This window comes from Camelus dromedarius, chromosome 34 (genome assembly GCF_036321535.1).
Source record: "Camelus dromedarius isolate mCamDro1 chromosome 34, mCamDro1.pat, whole genome shotgun sequence".
Classification (NCBI taxonomy): domain Eukaryota; kingdom Metazoa; phylum Chordata; class Mammalia; order Artiodactyla; family Camelidae; genus Camelus; species Camelus dromedarius.
Window position 1 is genome coordinate 1,229,100 of NC_087469.1, and position 24,306 is coordinate 1,253,405.

The following is a 24,306-nucleotide window of genomic DNA, read 5'->3' on the forward strand; positions in this document are numbered from 1 at the left end:
GGGCTGGAACTCCTCTGCCCCTTTCCAAAGGGAGCAGGCGAGGGGAAACACCAGGATTACGGGTGATGGGGAGAAGGAGCAGAGTGGGGTGGGATGACTTACTTGCCGCTACATGCATCCGCGTGAAAGGCCTTACTTGAGCTCAATCTCCCCATTAAATGTTCTCGGCTGGGACCAAAGACAAAGTTCATTTAATAATACCCAAGGAGTGAGATACCCAGAGAACTAGAAAGATGATAACCCGTGGTGAGGAGGGCCAAGGAAACGGTAAGCACTTCAGTTCAGTAACTGCTACAAAGGAGCTGTGAACAAGAAGGACCCTGGGAACCCAGAGGAGTGGGGACCCGTGACATTTGAGCTCAGCGTCGACAGACACGTGGGGTGCAGTCACCGGAGATGCTCTACTTCACCACTATCCCCATATATACAGGTTTATTCTTAAGCAAGATATTTTTAAGAAATAATCAGTATATTAATCAAACTGAAAGTCTTTCCCAAAAAGCCACACACGTTAACATAACCTTTTCCTACTCGTTGACAGTTGTTAACGGTAAGGAGAGAAAACCAAACATCAGTTTTAATTGGCTGCAGGAAAGGAAAGTTTATTTCACTCAAGAAAAGTTTAAAAAAAAACAAACCCATGAAGGCAATTCAAAATTTTTAAATGTTTATTCTGGCACATGATCTGGGAGTCCACTCTGATTTCCTCTCCATTCCGGCTCAGCCCCAAATAGACAGAGCTGCTTCACTGTAAGAAGACATGATTCCGAAAAGTTGGATATGAAGCAATCTTGAATATATTAAGTCACTTAAAATCCACAAGGGGAAGTAGGCAGTCAAGGAAACCACACAGTAAGTATATTTCCATGAAATCAAAATCTTCTAATAATTTGAAAACTTACCCTCAATTTCTTTATATTTTTTACCAAAAAAAAAAAAGTTTACGTATAGAGTTTTTTGTCAAGTGCATACTGGTAGCTGATATCATAATGATGCTACATATCAACACTCTGCACTGAAGTAGTGTCATAAAAATCTCACGGCACGTTGTTTGCGAAGAAGTAGCATAGAAACCATTGGGAGAAGGTTCCTAGTACACCGTCCTCCACCTTACGGCTTCTGTGGTACTCACGCTTGTATCTCAAAATTTCTCAAGTGCTGTCGACATGTACAGTCAGTCACCAGACCTCATCTGGTGGCCTAAAGGCCATGAGGCTTGTGGACAATTTTCAGCAGGACAAAACTCAGATGCCTCCAACTGAGGACACCTACTCTAAAAACCTCCCTGGGCTGCCCCTCCTGCTGACCACCAGCCAGCCTGGACAGCCCGCTTCAGGCCCTTTCCTGAGGCTGGCTCACGCCTGGGTATGCTGCCCCATCCTGCTTTCCCACCTGCACCTGAGACCCGGTGTGGGCCCCACACCTTGTGTCCTTGATGCTAACAAGCGTTGGTCCTCAAACACACAGAAACATAATCCTGGCCACAGCTTCTGCTCTATTTTGGTATTTCTATTTTTGAAACATGATTTTGTATTCCTTTGTATCTTTGTAAAAATCTAACCACTGGATCCAATCCAATGCTACAGGGGGTTCACTCTTGAGTCTGATCATTTTCCAAGTGTCCCCTCAGCAGGCTGCCGGCTCTGCTTTTATCCGGGTGGCAGCTCCCAGCTTCTCAGGAAGCCTCGGGTGTATGTGTGTCCCTTCTTCTCCAGCTACAAGACCACGGAGTGGGTCTCCTGGAGGTTCTCCTCAAGCTTCAGTCCCAGGTTGTCAATTCCAATGCTGGTGACGGGCGGGACGCTGCTCTCAGCTGGCTCTGCTGTGCGCGTCGGGGTGGAGCAGTACAGAGTGAACCCCACCATGATGACGGTGAAGGACAGGATGTAGAGTCCTGAAAACTAAGAGGGGAGAACAGGCTATGGAAGGGCTCCCTCACATACACATCTTTGCTGCTGCCTTCTGCCAGCTGGACTTTGAGGGTTCCCATCCCAGAATCTTTTTTTCTGACAGTTGCCCAAGGAGATGCTAATGACCAAAAACCATCCCATGGGTGTGCACTGGTGTGGGCTCTGCCAACATCCCCCAGCCCATCAGCCAGCCGGATTCTTGAACTCTGGGAAATGGATTTTGTCTTTCTCTGTGATAATCTAGCCACACCCCACCTTGCAACTGGTCCCCTTTACTTAGAGGAGAGACAAAAGGGTCACCATGGTACCATGAGAGACCCTGAGTCGGACCCTAAGCACAGCTCACAACACAGGAACACAGGCTCTATGATAAAATGTGGGTTCACAGATGGGACAACTTCTCAACAACCCCTCTTATGTGCTGCTAGTCCAAAAAATTCATTCAGTTAAAATGTAATCAGTTGTCTCTATAGGCAAGTGTTACACAGTAAAATTTATGATGTAATGAGCAGATTTAGATTTTTAGAACTGGAAAGATATTTTTCAGATGAGTCTGAAGCCCAAAGAGGTGACTGGTGGAAGGTCCAGTAGGATGACCCCAGGGAGTGGAGCCCTGCGGGAGGCATCTCCTACCTGCTCTGCTCCCAGAAGGACCGATTACAGCAACAGCCCGTTCTGACAGACACACCACAAGGACGCAGGGAACTCCTGGTGACTCTCCCCAACCTGCCCTTATTTAGGATGGAAAACAACCACCCAGAGCAAAATGCAGTGAAGACAGAACACTAATTCATGGTGCATTTTTAACTGAAAATGACATTCTGACATATCCCAAAGTTTAAGTAAAGAATATTAAGTACTCTGTATATTTAATTGTATGTGAATTGAGGATCCATACCAAAGTTCAAGTATTAAGAAAATAAATATTTGTTTCCAACAGCACAAAAAATAAAACACAGAAAGAGAAACAGCCAGACTGAGCAAGAACAGTGCAGTAAAAAAATTAAGAAAACTGTGTAGCATAATTAATGCATAATTAAATGCTCAGGATTTTTCTGGGAACAAGCAAATCCAATTTATGAATGATCCTGCTAATCTGATTTTAAAATTAAGAATGGGGCATGCTATTTTATTCAAGCCAATAAATATTTTAAAATTAACGTAGACCTCATACTATGTCCGATACAAAGAGTTCTTAATAAGGGGATGACAGAAAAAAAAAAAAAAGGAAGGAGTTGAAGAAAGAGAAGAGAAAGAAGATTAAAGAGAGAGAAAAAGCATGAAATACTCCCAAAAGTAGAAGGAAAAACTAATAGGTTTTGAAATGAGTATCAGGTAGACTACAGGTCACCTCCAGCCGTGGGCGTCTATGGGTCACTGTTGGCGTCAATGTGTTAAATGTTTTATAGGTGCTTGATTACTTCTTAACCTTAAACCTTCAGAACTTTTTAAGGAATGGAAGAGCCACAGCCCTCCCCAAGGCCAAAGGCCTCCACCGGAGTCAGTGATGGTGCAAAGCCACTGATAATGCCGAGCAGAGCCAGCAGCCAAACTGACTTCCTCTACGGGCTCTCATTCTTAGGTCCAGTCTCAGTACAGCACCCAACACACGGCTGGTATTGACTAAATGTTTGCTGGGAGGAAAAATGATTCAGAGAAGACTAAGGGAAGTGAAAGGTATTTAGAGTGCCCTAAACTTTTAAACTCAAAATCAGGAACGTCAATCATGCTCTCCTATAGAATGTTCGCTGTTACCTGTGGGAAGACCTCAGTAACTTATTCAAAACATGTCCTGTTTGGTTAGATGGTTTTAAATGTTTATAAGAAAGTGCATCTTGTTCCTCTTAAGAAGACAGGTGATTAAACGGAGGCACATTTATTGGAAGCGAGAGACTCTGAGGGAGTGAGGTCATAAGTTTCCTGAATTAGAGGCTCTTATCTTTTTCTTCTTTTAAAATTCTACCCTTTGTGTAGAATCTATCTACCCTTTGGATCTATGTGGCTACTCTGCTCAGTGAGTATTTACTCAAGATCAATCCGGAGAAGGCAGAGGCTAACACTAATGAATGTAGAAACGTTTAAACCTCTTTTTCAATTGCCTGTTTTGAAATATCAGAGCCGAGGTTATTTTAGATGCTACATTTTTTTTTAATTGGTGGTATATTGGGCTGATGATTCTGTCTTTAAAAACTACTTCTAAGGTTCTAACTATCTTCTTTATGCTCTGAATGGTTTCCCACCTCTGTAATTTACGCTGAGGATCATGGCAGACCTCCTGTTTACTCTACAAGTTTTGAAACAGCCTTTGGGCAAAAACAACAAAATCTGGTCTGAGTTAAGAGTGAGCTGCTAGACCTACAGGGACAGACCCAAAGCAAAGGAACTGCAGATGAATTTACAGTTTGCATGTTCCAATTTTGAGAATAATGGTATAAAGTCATGTGGCCAAAAAATGACACCCAAAAAGGCCTTTTCATATTAAAGTTAAGAGCAGTTAAAGAGCAAATATCTACATTAAGGGAGCTTATAATAGGTAATGACAAGTATACTTTCACTTTGAAGCTTTTATTCCTTTAGCCTTACTTCATCCTTGGATATTATTTTACTTATGAGGGAAAAGTAAAAATTAAACTACTAAAGCTAAATCAATATGTGTAGTTTAAAAAAAAAAAAGCACAGGTGAGCAGAGCCACATGTTACACGGCAGAACTCTCTCAAGCATCCTTTGGGTGTGGGTAGCTATCAACTGGCCTTGAACTGCAGAATAAAGATGCCATTGCCCCCTAGTGGTGGTGATATGAAATGCAAGAACAGCACCACAGAACAACAAGAGGTATTCTCATGGGGAAAAAAAAATCTAGGTCTCTCAGGATCACTTCTCTGCTCTGATTCACTTTGACATTTGTTACTTTTTAATGATGCCACCAAAAAGCTATAAAAACTTCTTCGGTCTTAGTTCAGGGAATACCTTAACCAGCAAGTTTGCAAAAGTAACAGCTGGTTCCTGTGATATGCAATCTTACAAAGCAAAAATGGTTTATGCTTCTTAAGCAGAAATTTCTGAGAACACACGGATCTAGGCATTATGAGGTCATGGCCAATTCCTGGGAATAGTGTCAACCAGTGCCAAGCAATTTCTCCCCAGATACAAAATTGTATAAGGAAAAAAAAATATAGTTTCTAAAATGAAAATTGTCAAGCAATAAGGCAACATTCTAACTATTTGTTCAAAAGACTGTAGTAGCAGGCAGGTCAACAAGCTCTGTACCAAGGAAAGATGGATTTCTAAGGCAGCAGTCCTCAAAGCAAGACTCTTATAGTAGGGAGGGTATAGCTCAGTGGTAGAGCGCCTGCCTAGCATGCATGAGGTCCTGGGTTCAATCCCCAGGATCTCCATTAAAAATAATAATAAATAAATAAACCTAATTACCTGTCCCTCCTCTCGAAAAAAGACTCTTATCATAACACTGAGATGTCACCTGCCTGGAGTGAGGGTGTCCAGTGAAATTCTTGCCAAGATGAAGTTTTAATTTGGGATCTAAAATCTTAAATCTGTTACATCTTTCAGACCAAACAAGTGTTCTTCATTGAGCAACGTCTGTTTGCTTACCTTATAGCCAAACATAAAGAGGCCAAAGAAAAGACTGTAGAGGTCAGCTGTCAGGATGCCCAGGTTGACAGAAGTGGCACTAGTGACCTTAATCACCAGTGGCATGAAGCTGTACAGGCAAAACATACAGACGGCAAATGCCACAAACAGCAGGGCTGCGGGGGAAATGGAATATCCAATGTTACCGGAAGAAATCAAAAGACAAAGGTGCTTTTAAGGCTTGGTTGACATATAAAAAAAAAGTCCCTGATCCTTTAACATTTAATCCACAAAGCCCCTTTGTTAACAGTATGCATTGCAAATGAGATTTACAAAGCTCTGGAGAGGGGAGGTAATAATAATAAGATGTGATGTAGGTGAAGAACTTAAAAAATCCAACAGTGTTAGATGGTCAAGGCCATAAAAGCTGGCTTGTGTGTAAGTCAAAGCTCCCATGACCCCATGCTCTCCACCTGCCCAGGGCAGAGAGATGCCTATGATAGAAGACCAATGAAAGCAGAATCAGAATCAAAAAACAAAAACAAAAACAACTCGTTATCCTTTGTTTGCTTTTATCTAGTTGGTTGGTTGGATGTGATCTGTGTGACTGGATTCAGCATGAAGTATTTTTAGGGCATCAAAGGGAGTTGTTAGGTCCATATCTTTGGTTCATTTCATGAAATTCAGCGCTCCCAGACAACACGACACAACTGTCCTCTTCAGGACAGAGCTTGTCATCCGGGTGCTGGCACCTAAGGTTTGCAACCACTTCTCCAGGCTCACTCAGCACACACACACACACACGCGCGCGCGCGCGCACGCACGCGCAATCTAATTCATTTACTTGAATTAAATCATCCAAGCCTGGTAAATGAACTCAATGACACTTAACGTGCTTCTTAACTTCTTTCCACCCATCGTTAAATAAGGTTCAAATCCTTCCTAACTGCCCTAGCACTGTTTTCCTCCGTGTTACTTATCCGTGCAGATGCCCAGGACGAGCAGATGAGAGCAGCAGAGGAAGGCGGTGCTAACTACACACCATCGGATTGTCCAGGTTAATACTTCACAAATTCCGCCAAGCAGACGAACTCCTCATGAAATCTGAGGCCACGAGATACAGGCCTAGTTGAAAGCTAACGTGACCAAAGGCCAGTCTTGCTCAGAATTCCTAGTAGAGAAAGGCCATCCCTGAAGGTGAAGATTAAGGATTAACTTTTATGGGGGTTCATTTACAAGTTCGCAGAGGAAACTCAATGTAAACCACCGTGCCCTCTGTGTACTGAATTCCTCTGTGATTTTACAAAAATACCTAAATCGTATTATTAAAATGAAGTATCTATCTCTTGATGTATGTCAGAGAAAGACTAAGAAAAGAATTATTATGCATGTACATACCGATTTTCCAGTCCCAGGGAATGCTGCCAATATCTTTATATTCCACAATCAATCTGTGATGGAAACAAGAGGCACAGAGAGATCTTTACGCTGATTTTCATTATCTTATAAGCAATTAAGTTGCTTCGAGCTCTAAGTACTTCAGTCGGTGATGAATTATGTTGACTTCTGGATTTTTTCTTAGAGTATGAAAGTAACTATCTTTAGTTAAAATGACAAAGAATAAAACCAAAGGAGTCCTTAATAAACACGTTTGACGCCCTCAGAAACACCCTTCAGTCGTGGTCAGCTACAGGAGGAAAACTTGATCCTATGTGTCCCCTTTGAATAGGAAGTTAATATTTTCCAGGAATAATTGAAAAAGAAAGTCTTCACTGGTCATGTAAAGCCTACCCCGACATAAGCAGGAGCCTTCGGCGTCCCACACGTGTCAGAAAATGAGGCGTCACTGACGTTTCAACGACCTTCTAATAGGTATTTGGCAAGTTAACTGATTTCACCACATCAGGTTTGGGCCAAATAAGCGATATTAGTAGTTGGAAATTAATCCTCGATGATGTATTCGCTTGTGTTTAAGGAAAAGTTTGGACTCTTACAGCTGTATGCCACTGATTATTGTTCCGAACAAGCCCACCATTCCTAAAAACTCCTGTCTGCTCAGCTTCTTCACGATGTATTCTTCACACACATTAGACACGGCGTAGAGGGAGGCCCCGAGGAGGACCAGGATGTCGCCGATCAGCACATCACTACCTGCTGGGGGACAAGCCACAAAAAGGGACACACCGTCACTGGGGGACACTCTCCAGCTGGCTTCCAGGAGCTGACTGGCTCACGTTCATTTAAGTAAGATTTTACAGAAGGAGAAACCCTGATTTTTAAAGACTCTTGCTTCTCTCACTTTCTGGCACAACACAGCTGTGATTTTTCTTTTGATTCCTCAGGAGACGAACAGACTGGAAGATGGTGGTATGCACCGTAATGCAAGGCCTCAGAAAATGATTCTACGACATGAGAAAATAATGGGACTTATTGATGGGAATTCATTGAAACCATAGGAAAGTAAGCTAGGAGAGCAAGGTAATTTTCTTAATCCAAGGAGACACTGAAGTCACTTGAAGGCCTCAGAAAATGATTCTACGACATGAGAAAATAATGGGACTTATTGATGGGAATTCATTGAAACCATAGGAAAGTAAGCTAGGAGAGCAAGGTAATTTTCTTAATCCAAGGAGACACTGAAGTCACTTGACTGAATTCACAGGCCTTATTTAGATTTTATGCTATCCATTGTCTGAACTTTGACATAAAGAATATCAGAATGTTCTCATCTACAGAGTGACTCAAAGAGAGATCAGTCATTTAGTGGCCACAAAGTCTCCTTTTTTTTTAATTTAATTAAAAAAATTTTTTTTACTTTTGGGGGGGCAATTAGGTTTATTTATTTATTTTTAGAGGAGGCACTGGGGATTGAACCCAGGACCTTGTGCATGCTAAGCATGCGCTCTACCACCTGAGCTGTACCCTCCCCTCGCAAAGTCTCCTTGATAAAAACAAAAAATCGAGAATCTGCGGTAGCTTTTCCAGCAACTAAAAGGAGTCAAAAGAATATTATTGCAAATATATAAGGAAACCTATCTCTCATGACACAAACTATTTAGTGTGACCAAAAAAGCGGCAAGGACAGCGGGCAGATAGCAACATAATGACTGCTTTGTGGAGGTGGTTACAGGACCAGAAGCAAGCAAATCGAACAATAAAAATTTTAAAGGTGGTTAATCGGGACATGTTTTCTGCCTTTTGCTATCTCTTTGCAAAATAACCAAGCGAAGACACGAGCATAGCTTTCTCTGCGACTGAACCGGACACAGGTAACCCCGTCTTACCTGCACTGTCCTCCCGCCCTGCTAGCATGTCTGCACCAACCATGGTTCCTACGCCCAGCAGACAGACAGCCACAGCGATGAAATGGATCACTCTGTATCTTGCATAAAGAATAAACCACGAGAGAGCCATCAGCACAGGAATCCCAAAGCAATCCAAAAGCTGCATGGAAGGAGAAATAAACAGCTTAAAACATCTCTTGTTAGCTAAAAAGATGGGTAATTCAGTGATAACAGGAGTCAGTGTGTATTAAGCATTTATTTTATTGCCAGCCCTGTGCTAATACTCTGCCTGGATTAATTCATTTAATCCTCACAACAATTCCATGAGATTGGAACTACAGTCTCCATCTCACACATGAGGAAAAGGCACAGAGAGGCTAAACGCGTTGCCCCAAATCACACAGCTGAAAGGGGGGGAGCCAGTTAGTGACCCCAGGAATTCCACCCGACAGCCTGTGCAGCTTACCTCCACACTCCCACCTGTGTTTAAGTCCAGTAGGCATGCACCCATTCACTCAGTCAACAAATATTTAAGCACGTGGCATGTGACAGACACTATGAGACAACAGAGACACAAGCCTTGCCCTCAGAAGTATACAGAAGGCTGGACAGACACAGAAGAATCACACAACCAGATATTTAACTGCAACTGGGCTAGGAGCTACAAAGAAGGACAGGTTATTAGGAGCGAGCGGACAGACACCATCTCCCTGACGAGGTGCCAACCCCACCATGTAAGACAGATAATTGCTCACAGAAAATACATTTGCTCATCTTCATCATATACTCCTCCATCACCTGTTGATCCTGGGTCCAGAAAACACTTGCTACCCCCCTGATATTGCCAGCCTGAAAGGCAAGGGGATTAAGAGTGCCAAAATTATAGCAAATCTAAAATCTTTGAAGCATAAAGGAAAAAGAGATTTCATTCACTCGATTCTTAAAGTCACAAATTTTGTACAGTGCATTCAAGGAAAAGCCTATTCCTTTTACTAATAATGTTCCTGAAGATGCTTTTTTCTGGCTCATCCTGTTCTGTTATTTTTTTTTTCACCCTTGCCCCAGATTCACTCTGTATCTGTTTAGTTTTGGACAAGAGAGGCCCCTGAATCTCCAGCAGCCTGTTTGATCCACCGTTGTTTGCTGATTGCCTTTCACAGCAATGTCACATGTAGGAATGGGCACCTTGCCTTATGCCATTTATTCCAGCTGAAGAGCTCTAATCTCTTAAGTGCTTTATCAAGCTTGCCTGAATAACAAACCATCAAAAGATGCAAATGATAATAGTGTGTCCTGGAAGACACCAACAGAATCCAGCCTTAACAAAGTGACAAAGTCTAAATGACATTCCTTGAACAAAAAAAGGGGAGAAAAGGTCCCTCTAAAAATGATCATTGCAGCCCCCCTATCCTCAAACTGTGTCTTAAAATCAAAATCAAATCTGCTCCGCTTTTAACCATTTCTGGTGGGCAATGAGTGGCCGTGTGACGGAGGCACTGACATCACGGTGACCGCTCCAGAGGCCTCAGCCCCCCAGCCCTGCCACTGACCGGCTGTGCGATCTCCAGTCAGTCACCCTCTTAGTCAAAGTGTGAAATTAAGAGATCAGACCAGATGAGCTCACAAGCTCCTTCCCACTCTGAAATCCCATGCCTTCTCATCTGGAATTTACCACATTCAGTCATTTATCTACATTGAACTTTTCCAAAATGTATTCTTGGTGACAGATGCCTTCTGGATGAGCCTTTTAGTTCCAAGAGCCTCCCTGTTTGATTTGATCTTTAAAACCTATTGTACTATCACAGCAAGCAAGGTGCTAAGACAGACCCTGGAGTGAGGGGAGGCATGGGTATAAAAGAGAGCCAGACTTTATCAGAGATACGGTGGAGGATGGAGGGGAAAGTGAAATTGAATTGGGCCCTAGAGAATGGATGGGGATGGAGCAGGGGGCCCACTTCAAAAAGGGATGGACGCATTCTAGAAAGACTAGAGCAACATAGGAGAGAGAAGCTGGCTGCGAGTAGGGAACTTGTGGACGGGGCAGTGAAGTGGGAAGAGACATGAGCAGAAACCAAGGCCATGCGATGTCAATGGCCACACCGTGAACTACTACATTCCTGTTTGCAATTCGAGACTCCTTGAAGGAAGGAGGCTCAAAGACCATCCAATCTAAACTTTCACCCTTTCGGATTTACTCAAGGAGAGAGGAATCGGCTTGAAGAATTCCGGCGACAGGCACTCTCCGCTGCTGGCGTGAGTTTTAGTTGTTAGACGCCCTTTTATAACAGGGCTGGCCGAGACTGTGAGTACATCATTTTTGACAACCAAATGCTTCGGGTTTTTTTCTAAGAGACTAAAATTGTTTTCAGTATAAGGCATGAACTTTACTCACAAAAACCCGATGGTAAGGGGTTTGTTTAGCTGTGTTTAGACCTTGTACCAATTCAAAACTTTTAATGTCATTATCATTAGTCAGAGATCAAAGTTTCTGGAAATTGTAATCAAGGAATTAAATTGTGTGTGAGATTATGAGGACAGGTGTGACTAGACAAATGCCACTTTCTATAGCCTTATACCCTTCTTTTTCATCGCCAGAAGTACAGTTAATACTATCTGTGCTGAACTTCACCCTATAGGTAACTCCTGGTTTTAATTTTTATGAAATTCTGGATTTTTCATGTGCCTCCTATGATGTCTGTCTTACAAATGTGTCCTTTCTTGGCTTTTTCACTGACGCCAGTCAAAAGCCAAGACATTTGCTGAGGTCGGTGCTTAGCATAATGTTACAGAAAAGAAAATATTTAATAAAAGGCATTCTGATAATCATAGCACTTAATGCATATTCACATGGGAAAAATCCTGAGTTTTCATTAATCCTTCTCTTTAAAATAAATCTAATCTCACTCCAAGTTTTCCATGCTCCTAAAATTTGAAGATAAGACTATCTCTGTTTTATATAAAAAAACGTGATGCATCATAAGTCATTAATTCATTACACTGTGACGTCTAAACCAGGCACTGGAATCTTACTTTTGCCTCCATTTATAACACATTTTTGTTGCTAGCAATGGTGAGTCAGTGTTATGATACGTCCCATAGTTTGCTAACATTAAAACGGCTTAATCAGTCTTCCCCAACTTCACCAAGTTGAGAAGTACTGCTATGTGGGAACATTTTTCCCTTCAATCCAGTGAGAATAAACCTAAAAAAGAAATGTGGATGTAAGTTTTTACCTTTGGCTACCATCTCTAACCTCTGTCCTTAGAACAGATTCCTTCCAAGTGCTCCTTTGTCTGGAATATCTGCTTTACTTGCAAACCTCCAACTTTTCTGGGGGGAAGGGTATAGCTCAAGTGGTAGAGCGCATGCTCAGCACCCACGAGGTCCCGGGTTCAATCCCTAGTACCTCTGCCAAGCGGAAACCAATGAAGAAACCTAATTACCTCCCCCTCAGCAAACAAACCTCCAACTTTTCTGCAGCACAATGGTACATCTGCTTTGTATGCCATGTTTTAGCACCACGTAAAACAGAAGTCTTGTCAGCATCACAGCATCCGTTGCCAACTAAATATTTATGTTTATTTTGGTAGCAACTGTCCTATGCTGCTGTAGCATTAGCAGTTTGGAAGCTGATTAACTTGTGCACATTTTCACTAATTCCAGGAAGCCTTACTCAGTAGCGCATGTGCTCCACTGGAAGCCAGATAGTACCCAGCTGTGTTTAGGTCTTCTCCAAGTGAACAGGTTCTTAATACAACCAGGTGAACACATGTGAGTTCAGATTCTTCTCTTTAAGCTGTAAAATCCAAACCGGTTGGAGGACTCCTTACCTGGACGCTGGTGAGAGTTGTGTACTGGTACGCTCTGACAATCAGGTAATTCGCTTCCACGTCTGCTAGTCCAAGCAGAATGTACTTCCACCACTTCTTTTTCAAGATATATAAAAGGTTATCACTCCCTGGTTGAAAGAAATCTGGGTCAGTACATGTGACTTGAAAATGGTAACATGCATATTAATTTAGAGATCAAGACTCAAAGGACGGATTTACTATGTATTTTGAATGTGGCCCCCTCCTAGTTTCCATTACTCATAATTCATTCATAACCCAAACTCCTGCAACAGCCCAGCAGACTCATATTTTATTTTTTCGAGTATGTGGCCCAAGCTAAGGTGTCATCATAGACCAAGTGGTCAATGAAAATGCCAAAGAGACAAGGAAGTAAGAGAAAAGTGGTTAAATTCCCTTTCCCATTGCAACAGAAATATAACATCCAGATTGCCCTTGGGAAGGAAATGTTTTCTTATAACTTCATTGGTTATTTAACCTCCCTGCATCCATGGGCTTCTTCAAAGAAAACTCTGCATGTAATCATTCCTTTGGAAAAGGGGAGTGTGCTTTCATGAGAAAATTAAGTGAGAAATTTGGAAAAAAGACTTAGTGGAACCATTGAAGAAACAGTTTTTATCCCCTAAATTCTATTATTCAAGTTAACTGTGATTCATTTCTTTGGAGACTCTAGCATCACAAGGAGATATAGAGTTGGCACATATAAGGCTTTGTGGGTAAGCTAACTTGCAAGGAAATAAAAGTAGTAAGAACTATAGCTAAATAGTTATCATTAAATCTCCACATCAAAAAGAGAAAGGACAAAAACCACATGATCGTCTCAATAGATGCAGAAAAAACATTTAATAAAATTCAACACCCATTTATGATAAAAACTCTCACCAAAGTGGGTATAGAGGGAACATATCTCATCATCATAAAGGCCATATATCACAAACCTACAGCCAGCATAGTACTCAACGGTGAAAAACTCAAAAGCTTTCCACTAAAATCTGGGACAAGACAAGGCTGCCCACTATCACCACTCTTATTCAACAGAGTCTTGGAAGTTCTAGCCACAGCAATCAGGCAAGAGAGAGAAATAAAAGGGATCCAAACTGGAAAAGGAGAGGTAAAAGTGTCACTATATGCTGATGACATGTTACTATATACAGAAAACCCTCAAAGGTCCACACAAAAACTACTAGAGCTAATTGAAGAATTCAGCAAGGTAGCAGGTTACAAGATTAATGTTCAAAAATCAGTTGCATTTCTTTACACTAACGATCAATCAACAGAAAAAGAAAGAAACAATCCCCTTTAAAATAGCACCCAAAGTAATAAAATACCTAGGAATAAACCTAACCAAGGAGGTGAAAGACTTATACACGGAAAACTATAAAACACTGATTAAAGAAATTAAAGAAGACTGTAAAAAATGGAAAGATATCCCATGCTCCTGGATTGGAAGAATCAATATTGTTAAAATGGTCACACTGCCCAAGACAATCTACAGATTTAATGCAATCCCTATCCAATTACCCAGGACATATTTCACAGAACTAGAACAAATCATAATAAAATTTATATGGAACCACAAAAGACCTAGAATTGTCAAAGCATCACTGAAGAAAAAGAAAGAGGCTGGAGGAATAATTCTCCCAGACTTTAGACAATACTATAGAGCTACAGTCATCAAAACAGCATGGTATTGCTACAAAAACAGACATATGGACCAATGGAACAGAACAGAGAGCCCAGAAATGAACCCACAAACTTTTCATCAACAAATCTTCGACAAAGGAGGCAAGAATATACAGTGGAATAAAGATAGTCTCTTCAGAAAATGGTGTTGGGAAAACTGGACAGCAGCATGTAAAGCAATGAAGCTAGAACACTCCCTTACACCATACACAAAAATAAACTCAAAATGGATCAAAGACTTAAACATAAGACAAGATACAATAAACCTCCTAGAAGAAAACATAGGCAAAACATTATCTTACATACTTCTCAGCAATGCTCTCCAAGGGCAGTCTACCCAAACAATAGAAATAAAAGCAAGAATAAAGAAACGGGACCCAATTAAACTTACAAGCTTCTGCACAGCAAAGGAAACCATAAATAAAACAAAATGACAACCTACAGAATGGGAGAAAATTTTTGCAAAAGATGAAACCGACAAAGGCTTGATCTCCAGAATATATGAGCAGCTCACATGACTTAATAAGAAAAAAACAAACAACCCAATCCAAAAATGGGCAGAAGACCTAAACAAGCAATTCTTCAAGGAAGAAATACAAATGATCAACACCACATGAAAAAATGCTCAATATCACTAATTATCAGAGAAATGCATATCAAAAGTATGATGAGATATCACCTCACTTCAGCCAGTATGGCCATCATTCAAAAGTCCACAAATGACAAATGCTGAAGAGGCTGTGGAGAAAAGGGAAGCTTCCTACACTGCTGGTGGGAATGCGGTTTGGTGCAGCCACTGTGGAAAACAGTATGGAGATTCCTCAAAAGACTAGGAATAGGCTTACCATAAGACCCAGGAGTCCTGCTCCTGGGCATATATCCAGAAGGAACCCTACTTCAGAATGACACCTGCACCCCAGTGTTCATAGCAGCACTATTTACAATAGCCAAGACATGGAAACAGCCTAAATGTCCATCGACAGATGACTGGATAAAAAAGAAGTGGTATATTTATACAATGGAATACTATTCAGCCATAAAAACGACAACATAACACCATTTGCAGGAACATGGATGTCCCTGGAGAATGTCATTCTAAGTGAAGTAAGCCAGAAAGAGAAAGAAAAATACCATATGAGATCGCTTATATGTGGAATCAAAAAAAAAGAAAAAAGAACATAAATACAAAACAGAAACAGACTCATAGACATAGAATACAAACTTGTGGTTGCCAAGGGGGAGGGGAAGGGACAGACTGGGAGTTCGAAATTTGTAGACACTGACAGGCATATGTAGAATAGATGAACAAGATTATACTGTATAGCACAGGGAAATATATACCAGGTCTTGTGGTGGCTCACAGCGAAAAAGAATGCAACAATGAATACATATGTGTTCATGTATAACTGAAAAATTATGCTCTACACTGGAAATTGACACAATATTGTAAACTGACTATAACTCAATTTTTAAAATGTTTAAAAAAAAAACCTCAATTAGCAGGTACATCCTGAAAACACAGTTAATCTTCCTCAACATGAGACGGCATGGAAGGTACCTAGCAACCACCCCTTGGGGGGCTTCACTGATATATTTATGAATCACACTGACTTCCTGAAGGCCAGTGCTTACAGAGAGGAGCAAAGTCTGAGGCCATTAACCATGTACCAGCTCTGTTTCCAACTCCTAAAGTTCTCACCAAGTTTGGTGCTTTCCTCTTAAGATATTTTCCCCTTCCCCCAACTGCTTTCCATTTTCTTTCCAAAATAAGTTATTTATCCTGATACACAGGAACACCACTGGTGCATTGAGGTTCATATTAAAAGAGGTTTAGCAAATATCACACTGGTGGTTTTATTATATGCCTTAAATGTGAGGAAAATGGGAGTATTGTACCCTTCCAGTCAGCTCGGGTTACTCATTGTCTTCACACTCTTGAATTCAATCTTATTTGATTTATTTTAAAATACCACGCTTTTCTTTGTGAGAAAGATGGTGTTATCATGACTAGCAGCCCCTAATACAGCATGGTGGCAGGCACATGGGCTCTGGGTCAGGCTGCCTAGGTAGGATTTACAGTGAGTAAATTACCTAAGTGCTACATGCCTCGGATTCCTGATCTAGAAAGTAGAGATAATAATAATGCTCACTTGATTTGTTAGCTGGCTTCAACGAGTTAAAGCAATTAAAATGATAGGCAGCATAATAACATTAGCCAGAACTGAGTCTCTCCCATTTATGTGTAGCTAGAAATGATAATTCTATAATAATTCTAAAACAACTTAACCAGCCAGTGATGTTAATTCTCTGCCAGTTTCTTGTTTTGTTTCTCTCACAACATAGACTTGGTCTAGAGGGAGGGTAGAGCTCAGTGGTAGAGCACACGCTTAGCAGGTACAAGGTCCTGGGTTCAACCCCCAGTACCTCCACTAAAAAATAATAATAATAATTTAAAAATAAATAAATAAACCTAATTAACCCCCCCCCCAAATTTTAGAAACAAACAAAAAAACCATAGACTTGGTTTACATGCAATCGGTGCTCCATTTAGCTGAAAATATTCTCCACTTTTGGAGAGTGAGGTTCTTGACTTAAGTGTTTTTAAAATTGTCTCTTAAATTTATCAACCACTTGATAATAATGTGTCCACATTAGTTCATCGATTGTACCAAATATGCCGCACTGATGAGTGATGGTGAGGGTAGGGGAGTGTATATGTGTGAGTGGGGAGGGCTGTGTGTGAACTCTCTGTATTTTCTGCTCAATTCTGCTGTGAACCTGGAACTGCTCTAAAAAAAAAAAAATAGTCTATTTAAAAAAAAAAAGGAAAAAAATTAACTACAGAGAAAAAAATATAAAACCTAACTTGTAATGGCACTTGATTAAAAAAAAAAACGCTCCTACATTACATTTTGGTGCTACTTATTTTGACCAACAATTTCAGAGAGTTATATATAACTTTCTAGTCACTACTCCTGTAGAATTCAGAGGTGTCATACTGTTCTAATAACTTTTATAAAAACGGCAGTAGTTTCCTGTTCTTGGTTTTGCCCGATGTTTTATTTTTTAAATGTCTAGAGCCAAAAGATTTTATGAAGATCATTTGTTGAAGAGGTAATTTCCACATTTGACATACCTGATTGAAATGCCAGCATCATTGTATAAATTAGAAACAGCAAGCAATAGTTGATAAAGCTCTGAAGCATGGGGGTGTTCACTTTGTATCTTTCTGCCAAATACTGGCTGGTGATGGCTGTCCCACATATACACAAGGACAGCATCTGACCCAGGGCAATTGTTTTCAAAATGTTCCTAGAAAATAAAGAATGAAATCAGAATAACTTGAAAGTAAGTTATGTCCTGGACACACACACACACACACACACACACACACACACACACACACACACTTCAGTGCTAGACAAAAAGGGAAAAGGTAATAATTCCAGGTGGTTCCTTATTTCATTTTATTGGCTTCTTCATATGCACAAATATTACAGTGTTAGATTTTGAGACTACATTTTTATTCTCTTTACATTTCTGATTTCTTCCTCGTTACCACAAAAATACATAATCCCCCAGTCCATTGGCTGATCCATTTGGAGATTATTTTGATTGCTTAGCTATGTCATGTACTATTTGAATTGCGTGTGTGTGATTTTTTAAAACTCAACGTTACCTCTAGTTTTAAAGTCTTCCTACCCATTAAATGTTTAACATTTTCTCATCCTTTCATTCTCCCAGAGACTCGGTTTCTTCAACTGGAAGCAGAGGCTTTCAGTGTTACCTACATGTTAGAATCATGGACCTTTTAAAACTGCCAGCGTTCCAGGCTGCACCTGAGATCAATTACATTGTCACCTCCAGGGGTGGGTCCCAGGCATTGGTGAAGTTCAAAATGCCCCAAGTGATTCCAAATGCAGCCAAGACTGTGAATCACTGCTCCAGAGGCTGGCACTTTGGATCCATCAAAGAGTAGGATCTAGACCCTGCCCTTTGGCATTTTAAGAAAGCCATTTAACAGCAAATACAAAACTGCAGACGCCAAACTACGCCGCAACAGTCTTGTAGCAGCGGTGCAAGTAAGGGGCTGGGAGAGCACACAGGTGCTGCTGGTTAATTCTGAGCGAGGGGCTTGGCAGGCAGAGGGCAGCAGAAGACAGTTTTACAGAAGAGGGGGTTTTTCAGCTAGGTCTGGAAGCACAAACAGAAGGGGTTTCTAGAGGAAGAAGTAGGGAGAAGGGAATCCAAGAAGATGTAACCGTAGGACCCAATGTAGAGGCACAAACATGTGGTGTGGGTTCAGGAAACACCAAGTGGCCTGTGTCTGGGGCACATGGGCAACAGCAAGGAGTCCAGAGCAAGAAGCCTGGGGAAGCGAGCTGAACCCAGACTGTAAAAAGGGTTGATGAGCACACTGTGAAGGTACACCTTTATCCCGTAGAAAGCTGGGAGCCTTGAAGGATTTATGAAAGTAACTGGTGACTCTGAGAAGAAAGATGGAAGGTGAGAAGGTTACTGCAATGATCCATGGCTGAGCTGAAGCCACGTCAGTGTGAATGTTAAGTAGACAATGATGTGAGATGCACAGAGCCTAGAAACCCATGAAATCTCGGGAGGAGGTGTTGAAAATGATCTCTGGACTTTGGTACTAGATGACCGAGTGGGCATGAGGCTGCTGACCAAGACAGGGAAGGCAGGATGAGCAGCAGGTCTGGGCAAGGGGAGAGTGGTGAGTTCAACTGAAGAGCACTAGAAATGGAGGTGGCCGGAACATCGAAGCGAAAGACAGTAAGAGGTTTGTGACAAGCAGACTCTAAGACGGACCAGTGAATCTCGGCTTCCTGGTAGGTCTGCTCTGTGTAGTCTCTCCCACTTGCATGAGGGCTGGACCCGTGACTTGATTCTAACCATCAGAATACAGGAAGAATAACGGGACACCATACTGTACAGCATGGAAATACAGCCAACATTTTATAATAACTGTAAGTGGAGTATGACCTTTAAAAATTGTGAGTCACTATGCTGTACACCTGTAATTTATATAATATTGTATATCAACTATACTTCAATTTAAAAAATAAAAACCTCATAAAAAAAAAAAAAAAACCATGAGATTCCACTTCCATGAATACATTACCTGAGGTTGTAACTTCCATCTCACCAGCCAACTCTACTGAGTCTCTTCCCTGCTGGCTCTGATCAAACAAGCTGCTGTATAGAGAGACCCACATGGCAAGGAACTAAGGGCGGCATCTAACCAACAACCGGTAAGGAACTGAGACCTTGAGTCCAACAGCCTCCAAGGAGGTAAATCCTGCCAACATCAACATGAGCTTGGAAGCAGGTCCCTCCCCAGTCGTGACTTCGGATGACACTCCAGCCCTGGCCGACACCGTGACTGCAGCCTTGTGGGAGACCCTGAAGCACAGGGCAGAGCTAAGCCGTGCCCAGAACCCTGATCCATAAAACCTATGAGATAACAGATGGGTGTTGTTTTAAGCCACGAAGTTTGTGGTAATCTGTTACATAGCAACAGATAACAATTCAAGGTTGAAACTCTGGACTTCAGAAAGACCATATCTGTTTTGCTTTTTACTACATACCCAGTGCCTGGCACTTTGTTGTCACTCAGTAAATATTTGTCAAATGAATGTAAACGGATAAAGCAATTACCGCATATGCCCAAATGTATGGTTACCCCAAATATAAGACACTTCGCCATTTACCCAATGATGTGCACTAGTCAGAGAAAGCCAAGACATTATCATGAAAGTGCCATGGTACAGAAACGAAGGGTAGAAAAACATTTCAAGAAGGAAGAGGCCATCAACACCACAGTGTCAGAAACTGCAGAGAGAAAAGGTGTCGTCATGGGTAAAGAGTCACGTTGGATTGGCAAGCAGGAAGCTGCCAGATATCTTCGAAGGAAAGCCTTTTGCTAGTGGTAGTGACTAAAGCCACATGCCAGTGGGCTGAATAGAATATGAGCAAGTGGATGCACCAGAAGTAAACAGCTCTTTTTTTTTTTTAATGATGAAATGGAGGATAGGGATGGGAAAGAGTTTGAAGAATAAGCAGTAGTGTTGAGGACGAGTCTTTTGTTTGTTTGTTTAATTATAATCTTGTTAAAGGATCAAGGAAACCTAAGCATGTTTGGGAGCTGAGCAGAAGGCAAGAGGGGAGAAAACTTGAAGACTGTCATAAAAGAAATTAAAAGAGATGACGAAGATGGGTAGTTCCTGGAAGGTTCAGGGACCAGGATTGAGAATATTGTAACTTTTAAGAATTATCTGTTCTAAGAGTTTACAGTGTATTCTTTTCTTTGGAATATTTGCCTTCACTACTTTGCAACTAACCTCAAACAATCCTAGCAAAGGCGAAAAGGAAAAGGGGACATCTGCTGGTAAGACAACCCTAAATATACACTTACAGAGCATCTACCATGTGCCAGGCTGTGAAGATACAAAACTGAATAGGAATTCTCTGCACCCCAGACAGAGGCTCAGAGACCACTGGGGACAAGTAGGCATATAAACTAGTAATGAGGGCAAGTACAAAAATGGGTTGGTTACAAAAACTTCCTGAGTTCCCTAGACAAGCACATAAGGAACGGCACCCCACACAGAAGGAAGAAGGAGCTCTAGACAACATGGTGCATTCGGGGATCTCAGGTGGTTTCGGGCAGCTATGGCACAGGGCGCAGGAGACAGAAACAGTGGATGGTGATGGAAAGTCAATACAAGCCCGATCTGGACAAGATCTGAAGTAGGTTCTAAAGTTGGCATCTTGATCTTGTTCGTGGTAAGATCACTGAAACCTTCTAAATAGGAGGGAGCAAAGTGATTAGCAAGGCAGGAATTAATCATCCCTGGGTCCCTAAATATGTCATAACAGCACCAAAACCTTGCCCTCCATTCCTGACATGGAAAAGTCAATTAAACAGGAAAGTTGACAGAGACAGACTGGTCTAAAATAGTACCCAGTTTTCCAGATCAGACACCTGGATAGATAACGGTTAATCAAGATTCCAAAGACAAAAGAGGGGGAAAAAAAGGCACATTTGTAAAGGAGAATTAACTCCATTTTGGACAGGCTGGATTTTGTTTAATTATGAGACAGTCAAGAAGGAATGTCCAGTAGACAGTTTGGAGCCAGAAAAAAAGATTGGGCTGGAGAAATAAATTTGGGAATGATGGTCATAAAAGTGGTACCTGAAGTTGGGATATAGATGAGAGCTGTAACACATATACCTAAAAACTGAAAAGAGGGCAAAAAAAGAAACACTCTGGGAAACAGCAACATTTAAGGGGCAGAAGGGGAAGAGGACTTAAAGATGGGGATGGAGGGGCGTGGCCAGAGATGCAGGGAGAGACAACAAGAAAAAAACACTCTGGAAGCAAGAGAAAGTGGCATTTCAAGGAGGAAGTGCACTCGTTCAGGCTGCAGCAAATTCCTGCTCACTGCTCTTCCGCCCCTATTCTTCCTCTCCGCAAATCCCATCTCCACACTACAGCAAAAGTCAACTTGTTCTGAATGTTACTCTTATGGGATTACCTCCATGTCTAAAACCTTTCCGAGGTTCCCCTTTACCCTTAAATGAAAGCCAAACTTTAAAATGGCATACCAAGGCAACCTACCATCTGATCCCACCTAGCTCTCCAGCCTTATCTTGGACTGCATTCGTACAAGCTTTAATTTTTTACGTTTTGAAATTTCTTGCAGGATATTTAAAATATAACAAAGTATAAAGCATAATCAACATGTACTCATGCATCTATCAGGCAGCTTAGGATATAAAACATTGGTAACATCAACGTATGCCCTTTGTGTTCTCCCCAATCTCTTAGACCTCCCGAGGTAACTACTTTCCAGAACTTATTTATCTTTCTGTGCATGTCCGTATATTTTAATATTTGTGTAAGTATCCCTGAGCAATATATACAATGGCTATGTCTATTTTAAATGTTTATAGAAACAGCAGCATACTGAATGTGTACTTTTGCAACATGTTGCAACATTGGTGCAAGAGAGTCATCTCTATCGATACATTCATTCTAGTGCATCCCTTCTCACTGCTGTATAGTACTCCACTGTGGGAATATATCACACTTTATTTATCTATTCCTTTGTTAATATTGGGATTGTGTTCCAATTTTTTCTTTGCTCCTGTAAGCAATGCCTCTACAAATATTCTTATGTATGTCTCCTGACATACATATCTAAGAGTTTTTGTGGTTTTTAGCAAACTAGCACACCTGGGTTACTGATGTGCTAAAATATAATCGCAGCACTCAGCCTGATGGGTACCACCCAGACATCTTCCAGAAGCAGAGAACTCAAACTACCCTGCAAATATAATGAATTTCTATTTGTGTCATAAAGTATTCTTTTGTTTTGTTTTGTTTTGTTTTGTATGTGTGTGTCATGAAGTTTAAAGGAATCATTTGCTCTGGAGATCTATTTAAGAGTAGAATCATTGGTTTTAGGGTGTAAGTGTCTTCAACTTTACTTTGCTGAAATGCTCTTCAAAGGGCTATCTTATTTCATATAGTTTATTTTACTACTTTCAAAAGGAAGGAACTGAAGCAACCTCCACCCTTCAAGAGGGACAAATGGTATCAGGAACTGGCCAGATCCAAAGATATTTCATTACGCTACTGAAGGAAATTTTCACCCAGGTGAGCAAAAGGTTAAGGACTTGCTCCCACAGAGGTGGTATTCTTTTTAGGGATGCTCCACCTGCCGCAGGCTTATGAGGCAAACTGGATCTATGAGTTGCTACCTCTTTCTCTTGTGCTCATGTCTCCTTCTTGAAGGCAGCAAAGTTTGCACTGATGCTTGGATGTCAGGCCACCCTAGCAGAGGCACGAGAAATTCACCACCTGGTCTGTAGGGTGTACGAGGAACCTTAGAGGGATACGGGCCAAACCCAAAGAGTGAAAACGTGCATTCATTTTGTGTCACTGTCCCTAGCCACATAGTTCCCTCAGGAATCACTGTGGGGAAAGGTACGTGGCCAAGGAAATGGTTCTAATTTTCTAGTATTTCATTGCTTAATTAGTACCATTATCATACATATACTCAGCGTAATCCTCACATCAACCCTGAGAAAACTGCACTCCTGTTGCAGAAGGGGGAAAAGAGACTCAGCGTGGTCCTGTAATTTACCCTCAGTCATACAGTCAGGAAAAGGCAGAGGAAGTCGGTGCTCTTGGTTATTAAAAGACTAGGTCGGGGGTTTAATTTTGCTTTAAAAAAAAAAAAAAAAGACCTTCTCCTTTCTTTAAATGTCTCGTCCTCTTTTCCCTGGAACAAAGTGTCAGAATTGCTGGACTTCGGTACTAATGCCCGCTTTTTTAAGTTGAAGAGATTGTGGTCCAGAAGAGGGAGTGTCCCGCCTAAGGTCATTCAGGAACAGAGTCCATGTGCAAGTGTTCCCGCCACCTGCTGCAACCGCTATGGAGCACGGCCTTGGGATAGTAAGTGAGACCGTCCCTCACAGCTGGTATGTTCTCACTCCTGGCTCTCCTTTCTCACTTGCCTTTCCCCACTTCCGTCTCTCCGCCCTCCTTCACTTCTCCATGACTTTATCACACAGCTTATATTAGAAAACACCTTTTTCAAAGGCTCCCCGCACCTCTCTTTGCTGTTGGGAAAGAAAGGGTCCGGCCTGATTTCTCTGCTACCAGTGTTAACACTGCTTCCTCATATGTCAGGGGGGCCTCGGAAGTCCAAAGGACAGGGCACCGAAAAGCTAATCGAGGGGCTGATAACTTCATCAGATTCAAAACATTTGTCACACCCCATAATGGGCTCAAAAGCAATTAAAATTTTGAAATATGTGAGAATAAGAAATCTGGAGGCACAAAGCCCTGTTCACAAATTGACAAAACCCCTCCAGTGAGCTCACATTTGCATTCTGAAATAGCATAATTAAGCAAGCTGTCCTCCAACTATAAAGTATAACCATCTTCTTAAAAAAAAAGCCA

General features: G+C 41.4%; 1 protein-coding gene across 4 annotated transcripts in view; it reads right to left on the reverse strand.

Moving 5' to 3' along the window:
- Window positions 1-650: 650 nt before the first annotated feature.
- Window positions 651-24,306, reverse strand: part of SLC35F2 (solute carrier family 35 member F2) — a 51,956-nt gene continuing 28,300 nt past the window's right edge. The window contains exons 2-9 of one of the 4 annotated variants that reach the window (XM_064482010.1): window positions 17,451-17,626; window positions 12,614-12,741; window positions 8,784-8,943; window positions 7,494-7,650; window positions 6,898-6,950; window positions 5,521-5,675; window positions 2,544-2,641; window positions 651-1,901 (exon numbers count right to left, since the gene is read on the reverse strand). In XM_064482010.1, the coding sequence (XP_064338080.1) occupies window positions 1,760-1,901; window positions 2,544-2,641; window positions 5,521-5,675; window positions 6,898-6,950; window positions 7,494-7,650; window positions 8,784-8,943; window positions 12,614-12,741; window positions 17,451-17,626 (1,069 nt within the window). In that variant the 3' untranslated portion in view covers window positions 651-1,759. Of the gene's footprint in view, window positions 1,902-2,543; window positions 2,642-5,520; window positions 5,676-6,897; window positions 6,951-7,493; window positions 7,654-8,783; window positions 8,944-12,613; window positions 12,742-17,450; window positions 17,627-24,306 lie in introns of all 4 variants that reach the window. The other 3 variants (XM_064482009.1, XM_031443780.2, XM_031443779.2) reach the window with 3 other exon arrangements.